This window comes from Ranitomeya imitator, chromosome 3 (assembly GCF_032444005.1).
Source record: "Ranitomeya imitator isolate aRanImi1 chromosome 3, aRanImi1.pri, whole genome shotgun sequence".
Taxonomy (NCBI): Eukaryota; Metazoa; Chordata; class Amphibia; order Anura; family Dendrobatidae; genus Ranitomeya; species Ranitomeya imitator.
The window spans coordinates 329,246,346-329,261,861 of NC_091284.1; the positions used below are offsets into that span (position 1 = coordinate 329,246,346).

General features: G+C 46.7%; 1 protein-coding gene across 3 annotated transcripts in view; it reads right to left on the reverse strand.

The window, feature by feature from the left end:
- PHACTR4 (phosphatase and actin regulator 4) overlaps positions 1-15,516 on the reverse strand; it is a 121,554-nt gene that overhangs the window by 44,871 nt on the left and 61,167 nt on the right. Inside the window, exon 1 of one of the 3 annotated variants that reach the window (XM_069756712.1) lies at positions 12,180-12,368. The exons of the other annotated variants lie outside the window; for them this stretch is intronic. Coding sequence (XP_069612813.1) covers positions 12,180-12,225 — 46 coding nt within the window. The 5' untranslated portion in view covers positions 12,226-12,368. Of the gene's footprint in view, positions 1-12,179; positions 12,369-15,516 lie in introns of those variants that run through there. 3 annotated transcript variants of the gene reach the window in all.

Consider the following 15,516-nt stretch of genomic DNA (forward strand, 5'->3'; position numbering starts at 1 on the left):
GCATCAATAGTAAAAAAGTTGGGGACACACAGGGATAATAGCAGCAGTAACGGAGTGCGGTACCCGCGGACCATTACCGCTGGCATTAACCCTGTGTGAGCGGTGACTGGAGGGGATTACGGAGCAGGCGCCGGGCACTGACAGCAGGGGAGTAGGGGAGGGACTAATCAGACTGTGCCCGTCGCTGATTGGTCGCGGCAGCCATGAAAGGCAGCTGGCGAGAACAATCAGCGACGCGGGATTTCCGTTACGGAAGTTGCCGACAGACAATTATATATATATAGATAAAGAGACAGAGGAAATAGTCTTTTATCACATTTTAGGTTATTTCTGTGTGCTCTTAACTAAATTGTTATTACTTTTTGGATTATAGGCTATGTCCCCAGGGTCAGTAATCGGCAGCGCTTTGGACGCAGCACATATTCACTGCATCCAAAAGGCTGCCAGCTTTTCAACGCAGGTGATTCTGCATGTCTAAACTGAACCATGCGGAATCCATGTGTCCCAATACATTGGACAGGTAAAATTGGACCTGAGCAGTTCCCGCACAATCACCATGACGCTAAATTAATAATTTTACTGGAAACCCTTCCTGACCACGACGCAAACTTACGTCAAATGTCGTAAAGGAGTTAAAAGGCAATCTGTCAGCAGGACTTAACCCCTTCATGACCCAGCCTATTTTGACCTTAATGACCAGGCCGTTTTTTGCAATTCTGACCAGTGTCCCTTTATGAGGTAATAACTCGGGAACGCTTCAACGGATCGTAACGGTTCTGATATTGTTTTTTCGTGACATATTGGGCTTCATGTTAGTGGTAAATTTAGGTCAATAATTTTTGCGCTTATTTGTGAAAAAAATGGAAATTTGGCTAAAATTTTGAAAATTTTGCAATTTTCAAATTTTGAATTTTTATTCTGTTAAACCAGAGAGTTATGTGACACAAAATAGTTAACAAATAACATTTCCCACATGTCTACTTTACATCAGCACAATTTTAGAAACAAAATTTTTTTTTGCTAGGAAGTCATAAGGGTTAAAATTTGACCAGAGATTTCTCATTTTTACAACGAAATTTACAAAACCATTTTTTTTTAGGGACCACCTCACATTTGAAGTCAGTTTGAGGGGTCTGTATGGCTGAAAATACCCAAAAGTGACACCATTCTAAAAACTGCACCCCTCAAGGTACTCAAAACCACATTCAAGAAGTTTATTAACCCTTCAGGTACTTCACAGCAGCAGAAGCAACATGGAAGGAAAAAATTAACATTTAACTTTTTAGTCACAAAAATGATGTTTTAGCAACAAATTTTTTTATTTTCCCAAGGGTAAAAAGAGAAACTGGACCCCAAACGTTATTGTACAATTTGTCCTGAGTACGCCGATACCTCATATGTGGGGGGAATCACTGTTTGGGCGCACGACAGGGCTCTGAAGGAAAGGAGTGCTATTTGACTTTTTCAATGAAAAATTGGCTCCAATCTTTAGCGGACACCATGTCGCGTTTGGAGAGCCCCTGTGTGCCTAAACATTGGAGCTCCCCCACATGTGACCCCATTTTCTAAACTAGACCCCCCAAGGAACCTATATAGATGCATAGTGAACACTTTGAACTCCCAGGTGCTTCACAAATTGATCTGAAAAAAATGAAAAAGTACTTTATTTTCACAAAAAATTTCATTTAGCCTCAATTTATTCATTTCCACATGGGTAACAGGATAAAATGGATCCTAAAATTTATTGGGCAATTTCTCCTGAGTACACTGGTACCTCACATGTGGGGGTAAACCACTGTTTGGGCACGCGGCAGGGCTCGGAAGGGAAGGAGTGCCATTTGACTTTTTGAATGAAAAATTAGCTCCAATCGTTAGCGGACACCATGTCGCCTTTGCAGAGCCCGTGTGCCTAAACATTGGAGCTCCCCCACAAGTGACCCCATTTTGGAAACTAGACCTCCCATGGAACTAATCTAGATGTGCGGTGACCACTTTAAACCCCCAAGTACTTCATAGAAGTTTATAACGCAGAGCCGTGAAAATAAATAATTTTTCGGTCCTCAAAAATTATTTTTTAGCCTGCAATTTTTTATTTTCACAAGAGTAACAGGAGAAATTGGACCCCAAGAGTTGTTGCCCAGTTTGTCGTGAGTACGTCGATACCCCATATGTGGGGGTAAACCACTGTTTGGGCACACGTCGGGGCTCGGGAAGGGAAGTAGTGACTTTTGAAATGCAGACTTTGATGGAATGGTCTGCGGGCGTCACGTTGCATTTGCAGAGCCCCTGATGTGCCTAAACAATAGAAACCCCCCACAAGTGACCCCATTTTGGAAACTAGACCCCCCAAGGAACTTATCTAGATATGTGGTGAGCACTTTCAACCCTCAACAGCTTCACAGAAGTTTATAACGCAGAGCCGTGAAAATAAAAAATAATTTTTCTTTCCTCAAAAATTATGTTTTAGCAAGCAATTTTTTATTTTCGCAAGGGTAACAGGAGAAATTGGACCCCACTAGTTGTTGCCCAGTTTGTCCTGAGTACACTGGTACCCCATATGTGGGGGTAAACCACTGTTTGGGTGCACGTCGGGGCTCGGAAGAGAGGGAGCACCATTTGACTTTTTTGAACGCAAGATTGGCTGGAATCAATGGTGTTGCGTTTGGAGATCCCTGATGTGCCTAAACAGTGGAAACCCCTCAATTCTAACTTCAACACTAACCCCAACACACCCCTATCCCTTATCCCAACTGTAGCCATAACCCAAATCACAACCCTAACCCCAACACACCCCTAACCACAATCCTAACCCCAACACACTCATAACCCTAATCCTAACCCTAACCACAACTTTAACCCCAACACAACCCTATTTCCAACCCCAACTCTAATTCCAACCCTAACCCTAAGACTATGTGCTCACGTTGCGGATCCATGTGAGATTTTTCTGCAAGATTTTTGAAAAATCCGCAGGTAAAAGGCACTGTGTTTTACCTGCGGATTTACAGTGTTTTCTTGTGCGGATTTCACCAGCGGATTCCTATTGAGGAACAGGTGTAAAACGCTGCGGAATCCGCACAAAATTGACATGCTGCGGAAAATACAACGCAGTGTTTCCGCGCGGTATTTTCCGCACCATGGGCACAGCGGATTTGGTTTTCCATAGGTTTACATGGTACTGTAAACCTGATGGAAAACTGCTACGAATTCGCAGCGGCCAATCCGCTGCGGATCCGCTGCGGATCCGCAGCCAAATCCGCACCGTGTGCACATGCCCTAACCCTAACCCTAGCCCTAACCCTAGAGGAAAAAAATATACATATATATTTTCTTTATTTTATTATTGTCTCTACCTATGGGGGTGATAAAGGGGGGGTGGGGTCATTTACTATTTTTTTATTTTGATCACTGTGATAGGTGATATCTCAGTGATCAAAATATACCTGGAATGAATCTGCCAGCCGGCAGATTCGGCGGGTGCACTGCGCATGCGCCTACCATTTTGGAAGATGGCAGTGCCCAAGGAGAAGACAAACGTACACCAGGAGGCTTGGTAAGTATGAGGGGGGGGGGGGGGAGAGATCGGAGCTTGGGTGGGGGGAATCAGAGGACGGGGGGTGGCATCGGAGCACGGGGGGACCGAGCAGGAGGACGGGGGAGCAGAAAGGACGACGGGGGGAGCAGAAAGGACGACGGAGGGGAGCAGAGCAGAGGACGGAGGACTGTGGAGGAGATCGGTGGCGTTGGGGGGGGCACATCAAGATTTCCAGCCATGGCCGAGGATATTGCAGCATCGGCCATGGCTGGATTGTAATATTTCACCAGTTTTCATAGGTGAAATATTACAAAATCGCTCTGATTGGCAGTTTCACTTTCGACAGCCAACCAGAGCAATCGTAGCCACGGGGGAAGGGGTGAAGCCCCCTGGGCTGAAGTACCACTCCCCCTGTCCCTGCAGATCAGGTGAAATTGGAGTTAACCCTTTCACCCAATCTGCAGGGACCCGATCCCTCCATGACGCCACATAAGCGTCACAGGTCGGATTGGCACCGACTTTCATGACGCCTACGTGGCGTCAAAGGTCGGGAAGGGGTTATCCCCCCGCACCCCAAACTATTTTTATGTACATGTAGCTCTTTCAAAGACAAGTCCAGCAATACATTTATCTAGTGTAACCATTCCTTAGAAATCCGTGTTTCAATAGTTATGCAACCGAGACTGTAAATGTGAAGCCTCTGCTAATCCAGCTCTAGTGTCCAGCGCCGCCTTCTCCTGCTTGAATGACAGCTTCCTTGCCCTAAGTCTGAATAGAGGCTGTCAGTCAAGCCGGAGACGGCGGCGCTGGGCGGGGAATAGAGCTGCAGTGACAGAGGCTTCAGATCTACAGCCTCATATGCGTATTAATTTAAATGCAGATTTCTCAGGAACAGATTGGCCATGTAAACGTATTGCTGGACTTATCTTTGAAAGAAATACACGTGTGTACAGTATATAAATAGTTTTGGGTGTGAAATAATGAAGACCGATTCCCTTAAAATGTTTTTTGTGTTCATTGGAAAACTTCCTGTATTATCAGCACATTCGGTCTTTAAGTTAATTTCATAGTATTCAGTGCAGTCAATAAGTTGAACTTGATGGAACCATGTCTACCTTCTAACATGCTGATCCAGAGGAAGGCAAAAACTCCATGAGGCAAATGCCAATTGCCCCATATTAGGGGCAAAATTAGTTCTCAACTCCACATACAGCAATCGGACTAGCTCCATGGAACAATGTCCCATCATAGAATTCAGTACCCATAACTAGGGTTGAGCGATCAGACAAATTAAAAAAATCGTCGACTTTCGGCAAAGTCGGGTTTCATTAAACCCGACCCGATCCCAGTGTGGGATCGGCCATGAGGTCGGCGAGCTTTGCGCCAAAGTCGCGTTTCGTATGACGCTTTCAGCGCTATTTTTCAGCCAATGAAGGAGGACGCAGAGTGTGGGCAGCGTGATGACATAGGTCTCGGTCCCCACCATCTTAGAGAAGGGCATGACAGTGATTGGATTGCTTTCTGTGGCGTCACAGGGGCTATAAAGGGGCGTGCACGCCGACCGCCATCTTACTTCTGCCGATCGTAGCATAGGGAGAGGTTGCCGCGCTTCATCAGAAGAAGGGATATAGTTAGGGAGGGAAGATTAAGCCCCAAAACTGCTTGTGCTGTAGCGATTTCCACTGTCCAACACCACCATTTGTTTGCAGGGACAGTGGAGGCTATATTTTTGTGCATCAGCTCTGTAGCTTATTAGGCTGCCTTATAAGACTCCCTGATAGCTGCATTGCTGTTTGTACGCCGCTGTGCAAACCAACTGCTTTTTTAAAAGCAAAAATCCTGTTGCTCCTTTCTGCACAGTTATCTTGTTTATTTGTCCACACTTTCGTGTGCAGCAGTCCTTTTTATTGCTGCCATACTTTTCCTGAGATCGTTGTAGTGAGATTGAAATTGTACTACAGTCCTTGTATTTTTTCATATATCTTCCAGCCACTTTCTGCCACTTACATTGTGTTGTTTTATGCACTGGGCCTGAGTTTTGGTTCAGTCTCCCCCCCAAAAAAAGTGAGATTCAAATTCTCACAAAGTGGATATACTTCTGTCCTGTTACTTTGTCGTATATCAGCCAGCCACTTTCTGCCACTTAGATTGCGTTGTTATATACACTGGGCCTAAGTTGTGGTTCAGTCTCCCCAAAAAAAGGGAGGATTCAAATTCTCACAAAGTGGATATACTTCTGTCCTCTTAGTTTGTAGTATATCAGCCAGACACTTTCAGCCACTTACATTGTGTTGTTTTTTTGAACAGGGCCTGACTTTTTGTTCAGTCTCCCCCCAAAAAAGGGAGATTTAAAATCTCAACACGTTTATATACACCTTCTACCTTGTTTTACAGTACCATATAACAGTTATTTTGGTTAGATTTTCCCAAAAATTAGGAAGTCAGGTGGAACAGGCCGTGGGCGGTGGTTGCAAGCTGGTACTGATGCTGGTGGTGGTGCATCTGGTGGTAGTGTCAAAAGCACATTAGCACCTAAGGCTGGAGGTGTTGAGCCAGCGTCATCATCTGGCTACACAAGGCCTCGAAGGCTCCCTTATCTGGGAGTAGGAAAACGGCCTTTAAAGCCGGAGTAGGAAAAAGTTTTGGCTTTCCTTGCTGACTCAGCCTCTAGTTCTTTCGCCTCCTCTTCAGAAAGTTCCAAATATAAAAGCAGCGAGTCGTCAGTGGATGCTCCCGGTAAGGAACAAGATGTTTCCTTGTGTCCTTCACCCAAACCAAAAGTGAAGGATGCGTAACTACAAGTTACTCCATGGAGCTCTTTACACATACCATGCCTGGGTTACAACGGGAAATTGTTAACTGCCCATTACAAGATAAATCGGACATGGAGTGCACTGATGCACAGCCACAGCTAGATTATTATGCTGTTCCATTGACTCAGATCACTACATTGCCCTCGCAGTGTACTGAGCCAGAATCTGACCCTGATGAGACTATGGTGCCCCGTCCCGAACGCTATAGCACCTTACACGGTGACACAGAGGAAGGTACACATGACATCGAAGAGGAGGTGAAAGATGACCCAGTTGTTGACCCAGATTGGCAGCCATTGGGGGAAGAGGGTGCCGCTGCCAGTAGCACAGAAGTGGAGGATGATCCGCAACAGCCATCTACATTGCAACAGCTGTTATCTGGCAGGTCCGTAAAAGGCCAAAAACGTTTGTCAAAAACAAGAACAGTTTTAGGACAGTGTGGCCATCCGGTGAAAGTAGCACAGCGTGAAATGCCTGAAAAGGTATTCCATAGTAGGAAGAGTGCAGTGTGGCAATTTTTTAACCAAGATCCGAATGATCAGTCAAAAGTTATCTGTAAGAAATGCTTTACAGACCTTTAGCAGAAGGAAGAATCTTCAAAATTTAAATATAACGTGCATGCTTAGACATTTAACCAGCATGCATTTGCAAGCCTGGACTAACTACCAAAGGTCCCGTACCGTTGGTGCACCTGCTCAGAATGAAGGTAGTCAGCAACGCTACATTGCTTCCCTGACTGTAAGCCCACCGGTTAGGACACCACCAGCATCAAATGTGGAGGTATCGTCGCTAGGCCAAAGCAGTCAGGGAATCACAAGGTTATTGGTAGGAAACACTGTATGTAGGTCAACATCGAGAATACCATCACCAACCCTCTATCAATCTGCCATGTCCACCACCACCACTGCTAGTTCCACCATATGCACCTCTCCAGTCCACCTCACCCTACAAGAGACTCTCGTTAGGAAAAGAAAGTACTCATCCTCTCATCCGCGTATACAGGGTTTGAATGCCCACATTGCTAGACTAATCTCGTTAGAGATGATGCCCTACCGGTTGGTTGAATGCAAAGCTTTCAAAGCCCTGATGGCCTATGCAGTACCACAATATGACCTACCCAGGCGACACTTCTTTGCGAGAAAAGCCATCCCAGCCCTCCACCAGCATGTCAAAGACCGCATTGTCCATGCACTGAGGCAGTCAGTAGAAAGGTGCACCTCACAACAGATGCATGGACCAGTAGGCATGGCCAGGGACATTACGTGTCCATCACGGCACACTGGGTTAATGTGGTGGATGCAGGGTCCACAGGGGAGACCCACAGTGGGACAGTTGTGCCTAGCCCACGGTCTAGGAAACAGTTGACTGTAGGCGTTCGCCACCCTTCCTCCTCTTCCTTAAGCGAAAGCTCGTCCACAGAGCGCAGTCGCATGACCACTCCAGTGTTACACATGAGGTGATCCATTATCGAACAGCTAGTGGTAAGAGTCAGCAGGCTGTGTTAAAAATGAAGTGTTTGGGCGACAACAGACACACCGCGGAAGTACTGGCCAAGTACTTGCAGCAATAAACTCAGTCATGGCTGGGCAGTGTACATCTTGACGCAGGCAAGGTAGTCAGTGATAACGGAAGGAATTTTATGGCTGCCATAGCCCTTTGAGAACTGAAACACACACCTTGCCTGGCTCACACCTTGATCCTGGTGGTGCAGTGCTTCCTCAAAAATTATCCGGAGTTTCCGGCCCTGCTCCTGAAGGTGCGAAGACTTTGCTCGCACATCCGCCGGTCGCCCGTACACTCCAGCCGTATGCTGAACCATCAGCGATCACTGAATCTTCCCCAGCACCGCCTAATAATCGACATTGCAACAAGGTGGAACTCCACACTGCACATGGTTCAGAGGCTGTGCGAACAGAGGCGTGCTGTAACTAACTTGTGGGAGGATACACATACACGGGCAGGCAGTTGGATGGCAGACATGGAGTTGTCTGGTGTGCAGTGGTCGAAGCTCCAAGACGGCTGGTAAGTGCAGACGAATGCACACGGCTGGTAAGTGCAGACGACGTCATCATAAGCATGAGCATCCCACTAATGCGTCTGCTGATGCAAAGTTTGATGCACATTAAGGAGCTGGCGTCTGCAGCCGAGAAGGAGGGAAGCCTTGAGGACAGTCAGCCATTGTCTGCTCAGGGAACTCTCCTGGACGAGGTGGCGGATGAAGAGGAGGAGGATGATGAGGATGAATATTTATGGGAGGAGGATGCTTCACAGGGGGCAAAAGAAACTCGTGGCGTTGCAAGATCAGGTACAGGGTTTTTGCGGGACACAAGTGATGTTGATTTGCAAGAAAGTGCTCCTCAACCCAGTACAAGCAGTGAATTGACACCTGGAACATTGGCCCACATGGCTGAGTATGCCTTGCATATCCTAAAAAGGGACACCCGCATTATCAAAATGATGACCGATGACGACTACTGGTTGGCCTGCCTCCTGGATCCACGATATAAAAGGAAAATTACAAAATATCATGCCACATGAGAACCTTGAGCAAATATTGGCTACCAAACAAGCAACTCTTGTAGACCGTTTGGTTCAGGCATTCCCAGCACACAGCGGCGGTGATGGTTCTCACACGAGCCGTAGAGGGCAACATGGTCGAGGTGTTAGAGGTGCACAAATCCAAAGTGGCGTTGGACAGAGGGGTTTGATGACCAGGTTGTGGAGTGATTTTGCAATGACCGCTGACAAGACAGGTAGTGCTGCATCGATTCAAAGTGACAGGAGACAGCATTTGTCCAGTATGGTTACGAACTACTTTTCCTCCATTATCAATGTTCTCACTCACAGCTCATTCCCCTTTGATTACTGGGCATCTAAAATAGACAGCTGGCCTGAATTGTCAGAATATGCATTACAGGAGCTCGCTTGCCCTGTTTCTAGTGTGCTATCAGAAAGAGTCTTCAGTGCTGCTGGTTCAATACTGACCGAAAAAAGGACAAGTCTGGCTACCCAGAATGTTGATGCTCTAACCTTCATTAAAATGAACCAATCATGGATTTCAAATTATTTTGCCCCACCTTTTCCTGCTGACACGTAGCTTGCCTGAAAAATGTCTTACTTTTGGCCTCCTCTTACTGACTTCTCCAATTCCGCTATTTGCAGCTGCTGAATGTCCACCATAGGCCATTTTTATACCTCCCTAAATGGGCTGACTCCCCCAACAGGGCCGTGGTCACCACCTGGCGCAAGCACCCGTGCGAGTGCCGTTTGCCTGGACAGGTGTGTGCACCCACTCTTGGGCACTGGCACAGGGTCCCTCATAGTACAATGAAGTGTCTCTGACGGTGGTGGTGCACAACCCAACGTCAGACACACTGTCGTAATATGAGGGGCCCTGTGCCAGTACCGCCGCCCACGAGAGAGTGTTCCCCCCAGGTCGAACAGTGCTCTACCACTTGCAATACTTACCTCTCCCTGCTCCACCACTGTGTAGTCTGTGCTGTTAAATCCTTCAATGGCACTGCCAACACAAATTTGTTGAAATGATAGATGATAGTTAAAATATACAGGGGCCCTGGCCTCCATTTAGACCAGTTATTACTTTGCGCCTACTACCACTGTCTGCAACTCAGCAGAGGAGCCCACCCCAGTCCCTAGCTATGCCTCCCGTTTAGTCCTGTAACCAATTCTGAACTGCATTTAGCCTACTTTTGTATTTGGGCCTACTAACCGTGTCTGCGCCACTCATTACAGTTGTCCTCCACTGAACAAAGCTAGGCCACCTGTTTAGTCCTGTTACCAATTTTGAACTGCATTTAGCCTACTTTTTTATTGTGGGCCTACAAACTGTGTCTACGCCACTCATTACAGTTGTCCTCCACTCAACAAAGCAATGCCGCTTGTTTAGTCCTGTTACCAATTTTGAACTGCATTTAGCCTACTTTATTATTTGGGCCTATATCTGTTTCCTCTTCATCCAGCCCATTGCCCAGCCACTGCTAGATGAGTCTGCTGGTACATTGACCCAGACCACTACATTCCCCTTGCACTCTACACAGCCTGAATCTGACCCTGCTGAAAGTCAGGTTCCCCTTCCCGCATACTATACCACCTTACACGGGGACAAATAGGAAGATGCAGATGAAAGTGCAGGTTCCTGCATCAGGTGGGGGGGGGGGCATACTCGTTGGCGACATCACTGGCACAGGGCCCCTCATAGTATGCACAAGTGTCTCTGGCAGTGGGAGGCGCCACCCGTCGTCAAACACACCGCCGTACTATGAGGGGCCCTGTGCCAGTGCCAACGAGTGGGCCCCCCTGCTTGCTCAGGATCACTGCACTTGCAAAGTTGACATACTTACCTCTCCCTGCTCCACCGCCATGACGTATTCCACGTTTCCTGGGCCCACGAAAATGTTGAGCCAGCCCTACCCCCCCGTCCCCCACAACTTTAGCCAAATGACCCCGTTTTCAATGTCTAACTATTATTATAAAGAAAATTAAGATTGACAAGCTTAAGAAATAATTGATGTTTTCGGCATTAAAATGGGCACTGTAGGAGTTTTCCTCCACTCACTGCCGACTTTGATTCCCCATTGACTTGCATTGGGTTTCGTGCTTCGGTCGGCCCCCGACTTTTCGCAATAATCGGCCGATTTCACCCGACACGACTTTTGACAAAGTCGGGTTTCGCGAAACCCAACTCGATCCTAAAAAAGTAAAAGTCGCTCAACTCTACACATAACCTGTAATATATTTTCAAAACAGGCATCCAGGCCCTTCTTGAACTTTTGTAGTGAATCGACCATTACAGCATCAGGTGGCAGAGAGTTCCATAGTCTCCATAGTGCACTGAAAATGGTAATAACCATTTATTACTAACTGGTACTATTTTCTACATTGGCATATCTTCATTAAAGAGATGCCTCTACAAATAACTCCATCATGTACTTGAAAATGCAAGCTGGATATCTGCCTTTGTGTGGAAACCAGTCACAATCTGTTGCACAATGCAGGGAGTGTACAGCACTTAATTAATGGACTTAACCCTACAATACCCAAGCAGAGGAAAATAATATTAATATGAATTGTGGAAAAGCAAGAAATTTCTGGGTGTAGAGCATGAAGCACGCGTATTGCACTGCAGATAACACAGACATGTGCTTATTAAACAGAACCATGAAAACAGATATATTGACTACCATCATGTATACTGTACATAAGCTTTTAGTTTATTATACAGATGTTTATATGTGACATAGTTCTAATTGCTGAGTGCTCCAACCACATTCTTACCGTAACATGGTCACATTTGAAAACAAAACAAAAAACCCACTATCCATTGATGTAAAGCAAGACCTGTGGGAGATCAGGCTGTGGTATGCAGGTAAAGACAGGGCACATAAAGCGCAAGGTCCAAGAACAAATAACATGTTGCTATTTGTGTGTCAAGTCAGGAGATACAAATGTTGGATCCCCAAGCTAGGTATCAGAGGAAAAGAATTAATACACTTTAGGTTGGCATACTCCAATTGGCATTAGCAATAAAGTTTCTCAAGACGAGAGTGAAACCTCGAGTGGAACAAGAAGTAAACATCTCAGATGACTAATATATTAGAAACCTCTACTAATGGCCAACACTTTAAATATGAGGTCACAGCATTCATAACATTATATATGACAGCAATGAGAGTCTAATAATCCTAGAATTACATACTGCTCCCTTGGCACTACCTGATGACAAGTCAGTGTTTACTTCCTGAAACATACTAGATACCATACGCAATAAATCAGTAGCACCATTCTAGAAGAAAAACTACAATTCTACTCACCCTGCAAGGCTGGGATCACAGGCCGGGAAAAGAACGCTTGCCCCATTAATGCCCCCTGAAGTGCATCCAAGGATACCTCTATAGAGGAAGGGTCCCTTGTAGTTTATTAAATACCCCCTCAGGGCAAGGGGCAGTCAGAACAAGCCTAGTGGGATTTTAAACAGAGCAAAGCACTCAATGGAGACACACACACTTACACTGGGAATATAATACCATGGCCGCCCTCTTAACTCTTTCCACACCCCTTGCCTGCAACAAACAGGATGAACAGGATCCCGGACATAATTATCGTTTCTGTTGCATACAGAAGTGATACCAGCTAGATTGCCAGCAGAGATTCTACAATCTGAGGAAGGACGTCAATTCTATACGACATCTGGGAAGTTGCTACAATTAAATAAGCAGAACGCCTCCATCTGAAACCTGCATGTACAGTATCAGCAGTCATGTCACAGCCACTCCCCACAGTGCTTTGCATTTCTCATATTGCCTTTAACTCCTTAACCATGTTCTCTGCTCCTCATCCTATTTTAGCTAGAGATGTTTCCCCGAGCCTTTCCTAAAACCTCTTAGGCTACTTTCCCACATCAGGCTGTTTGTTTCAGGCTAAATCCGGCTAATGTTTTAAAAAACGGATTAGACAAATTGTGAAAAACTGATGCGCCAGATCCGTTTTTTAGCTGGATCCAGTCGTCTTTACTGCGCATGGATTTTTTTTGTGACTTCCTGATTCCGGGGACACAGGAGAGAGAGAGAGAGAGAGAGAGAGGGAGAGGGAGAGGCAGAGAGAGGGAGGTAGAGGGAGCGAGAGGGAGGGAGAGAGAGGGAGAGAGAGCCAGAGGGAGGGAGGGGGGAGGGAGGGGGGAGGGAGAGGGAGGGAGAAAGGGAGGGAGAGAGAGGGAGGGGGGAGAGAGAGGGAGGGAGAGGCAGAGAGAGGGAGGGAGAGAGAGAGGGAGGGAGAGAGAGGGAGGGAGAGAGAGGGAGAGAAAGGAAGGGAGAGGGAGGGAGAGAAAGGAAGGGAGAGGGAGGGGGGAGAGGGAGGGAGAGGAAGGGAGAGAGGGAGGGAGAGGAAGGGAGAGAGGGGGAGGGAGAGGGAGGGAGAGAGAGGGAGGGGGGAGAGAGAGGGAGGGAGAGGAAGAGAGAGGGAGGGAGAGAGAGAGGGAGGGAGAGAGAGGTAGGGAGAGAGAGGGAGGGAGAGAGAGGGAGAGAAAGGAAGGGAGAGAAAGGAAGGGAGAGGGAGGGAGAGAAAGGAAGGGAGAGGGAGGGGGGAGAGGGAGGGAGAGGAAGGGAGAGAGGGGGAGACCCCAGAATGGAAAATGCTGTGAAAACCTAATCCGGACTCCGGGATTACTATTTCACACCTCCGTTTCATGTGTTTTTTGCCGATTCCATCAGTGTGCGTTTTTTTCCACCGGACAAAAAAATTGTTGCAGTGGACGTTTTCTCCATCCGCCGGAAACGACTATTTGAACGGATCTGGCAAAAAACGGATCCATTTTTTTTTCAAAAGTTGCTGGATTGTGCCTGAAACAAAAAACCTGATGTGTGAAGGGAGCCTTACTACCCCTTCATAGAATATACACAATTTTCCAAATGAAGCAGAAAATGCTAAAAACCGCACCCTATAAAAGGGGACCCAAAGCACAGACAGCCCGGGAGGACAACCTCATTGCCGTAAGCAACATGTACAAAGAATGCAGCCACTTGGAGAAAGCTGTCAAACTCTTAACCAGTTCATATGATCTATCAAAACTACCTTCACACAACAGAAATAAATCCTTAGATTGAATAGGAATAGATTTTGGCAGCGGTGGGTGGGGGGAGCCCAATGACTCAACAAGTGATTCAGTGGTTGCACCTCCTTCCCCTCCCTCCCAGAGAAAACATCCTTCATAGATGAGCCATTCTTTCTAAATACTACACCTTGCTTTCCTGTAGGGGACACATACACTCATTAACGCTGCCGCCTATGGGTCACTTTTAGGCCGGGTGCCCACGATCTGGAACCAGCAGCGCTTTGGACACAGTATGTTTGCTGCATCTAAACCGCTGCCTTCTATTGAACGCAGGTAAATCCGCATGTGGTCACTGAACTGTGCGGATTTACTGCAATCAACACATTTCTGTTGATTACATTTCTATTGCAGAGACTAGCTAGACATTGACATGCTGCGGTCCTGAAAGACACACACGTCCGTGTCCACGCGTTGTCCGCAGGCAACTATACACGCATAGTAGACCATTCACTATGCTGTAACATCTGGCCTCTGCTGGTTTCACGCTGCATAAATACACAGCGTCAAAACTGCAGAAAATCCTGAACTGGGCATGTACCCTTAAATGCCCATTAAATGCTTTTTAATCTTTTCTACTAGCAGGAAGTCTAGTTAGGTACAATCTCCGTCTTATCCTGCACTGCTCCCTTGTGGACAGACTGGAAGGGAAGACCAGAGTAAGTGAGAGGTGCAACGCTCACTAAACATATACACACAGCAAAAGGAAATTAGGGGTAAAAAAATCTTTTAGGTGAATGGTTTCTGTCAACCTAAAGAAACCGCAACTGTGAGCACTTCTGGTTCTAAACCAGTAAGGGTAGGTGCACATGTTCAGTAAAAGCTGCGTTTTGGAAGCGGTGTACTTGCATAGCATCCAACCTGCAGCGTCCAGGTATTAGAGCAGTGTTGATGGGATTTCAAGAAATCCCATGGCCACTATCCGTGCACAGACGTCCGCCGCTCACTCGCAGTGACGGACATGTGGGGACTGCAGCTTGTCTATTTATCTTGCGGAGACCCGAGTCTCCGCAATATAAATTTCAGCCAATGCATTGAACGAGGCAAATCCGCATGGTCCAGTGAACACATGCGTATTCACCTGCATTCAACAGCTGGGGGCGCTTTGGACGCAGCGGACAAGTGCTGCATCCAAAGCACTTCCAATTACTGACCGTGTGCACATACTCTAAGAGCCTCTACATGTTCAGGCTGGTCAAGGAATGTCTAAGCAGTGAATCTGAAACACAAACCTAAAAGGATGCCCATCACTAGAATGATCCCCTTAGATTAATCTACTAGATAGGTTCTCTATAATGAGCCACTGGCCGATTACAGCTGATGCATGCTTCCTGAACAGAAAAAATGTAAAAGCCACCTGGGACCATACTGCTTGGGTAGCTAGTCCAAAAGGTTGACTGGTCTCTCCCTATGTGTATAGAGAAAAGAGTCAGTCAAGGGGTGCGGGACAAGGAGAAACAGCTGGGGACCGGCCTCTTGGACTTGTATCCCGTGCGGCTCAGTCTCCAGATGACTTAAATGCAGATTTTTCTCAGTGTTACGCA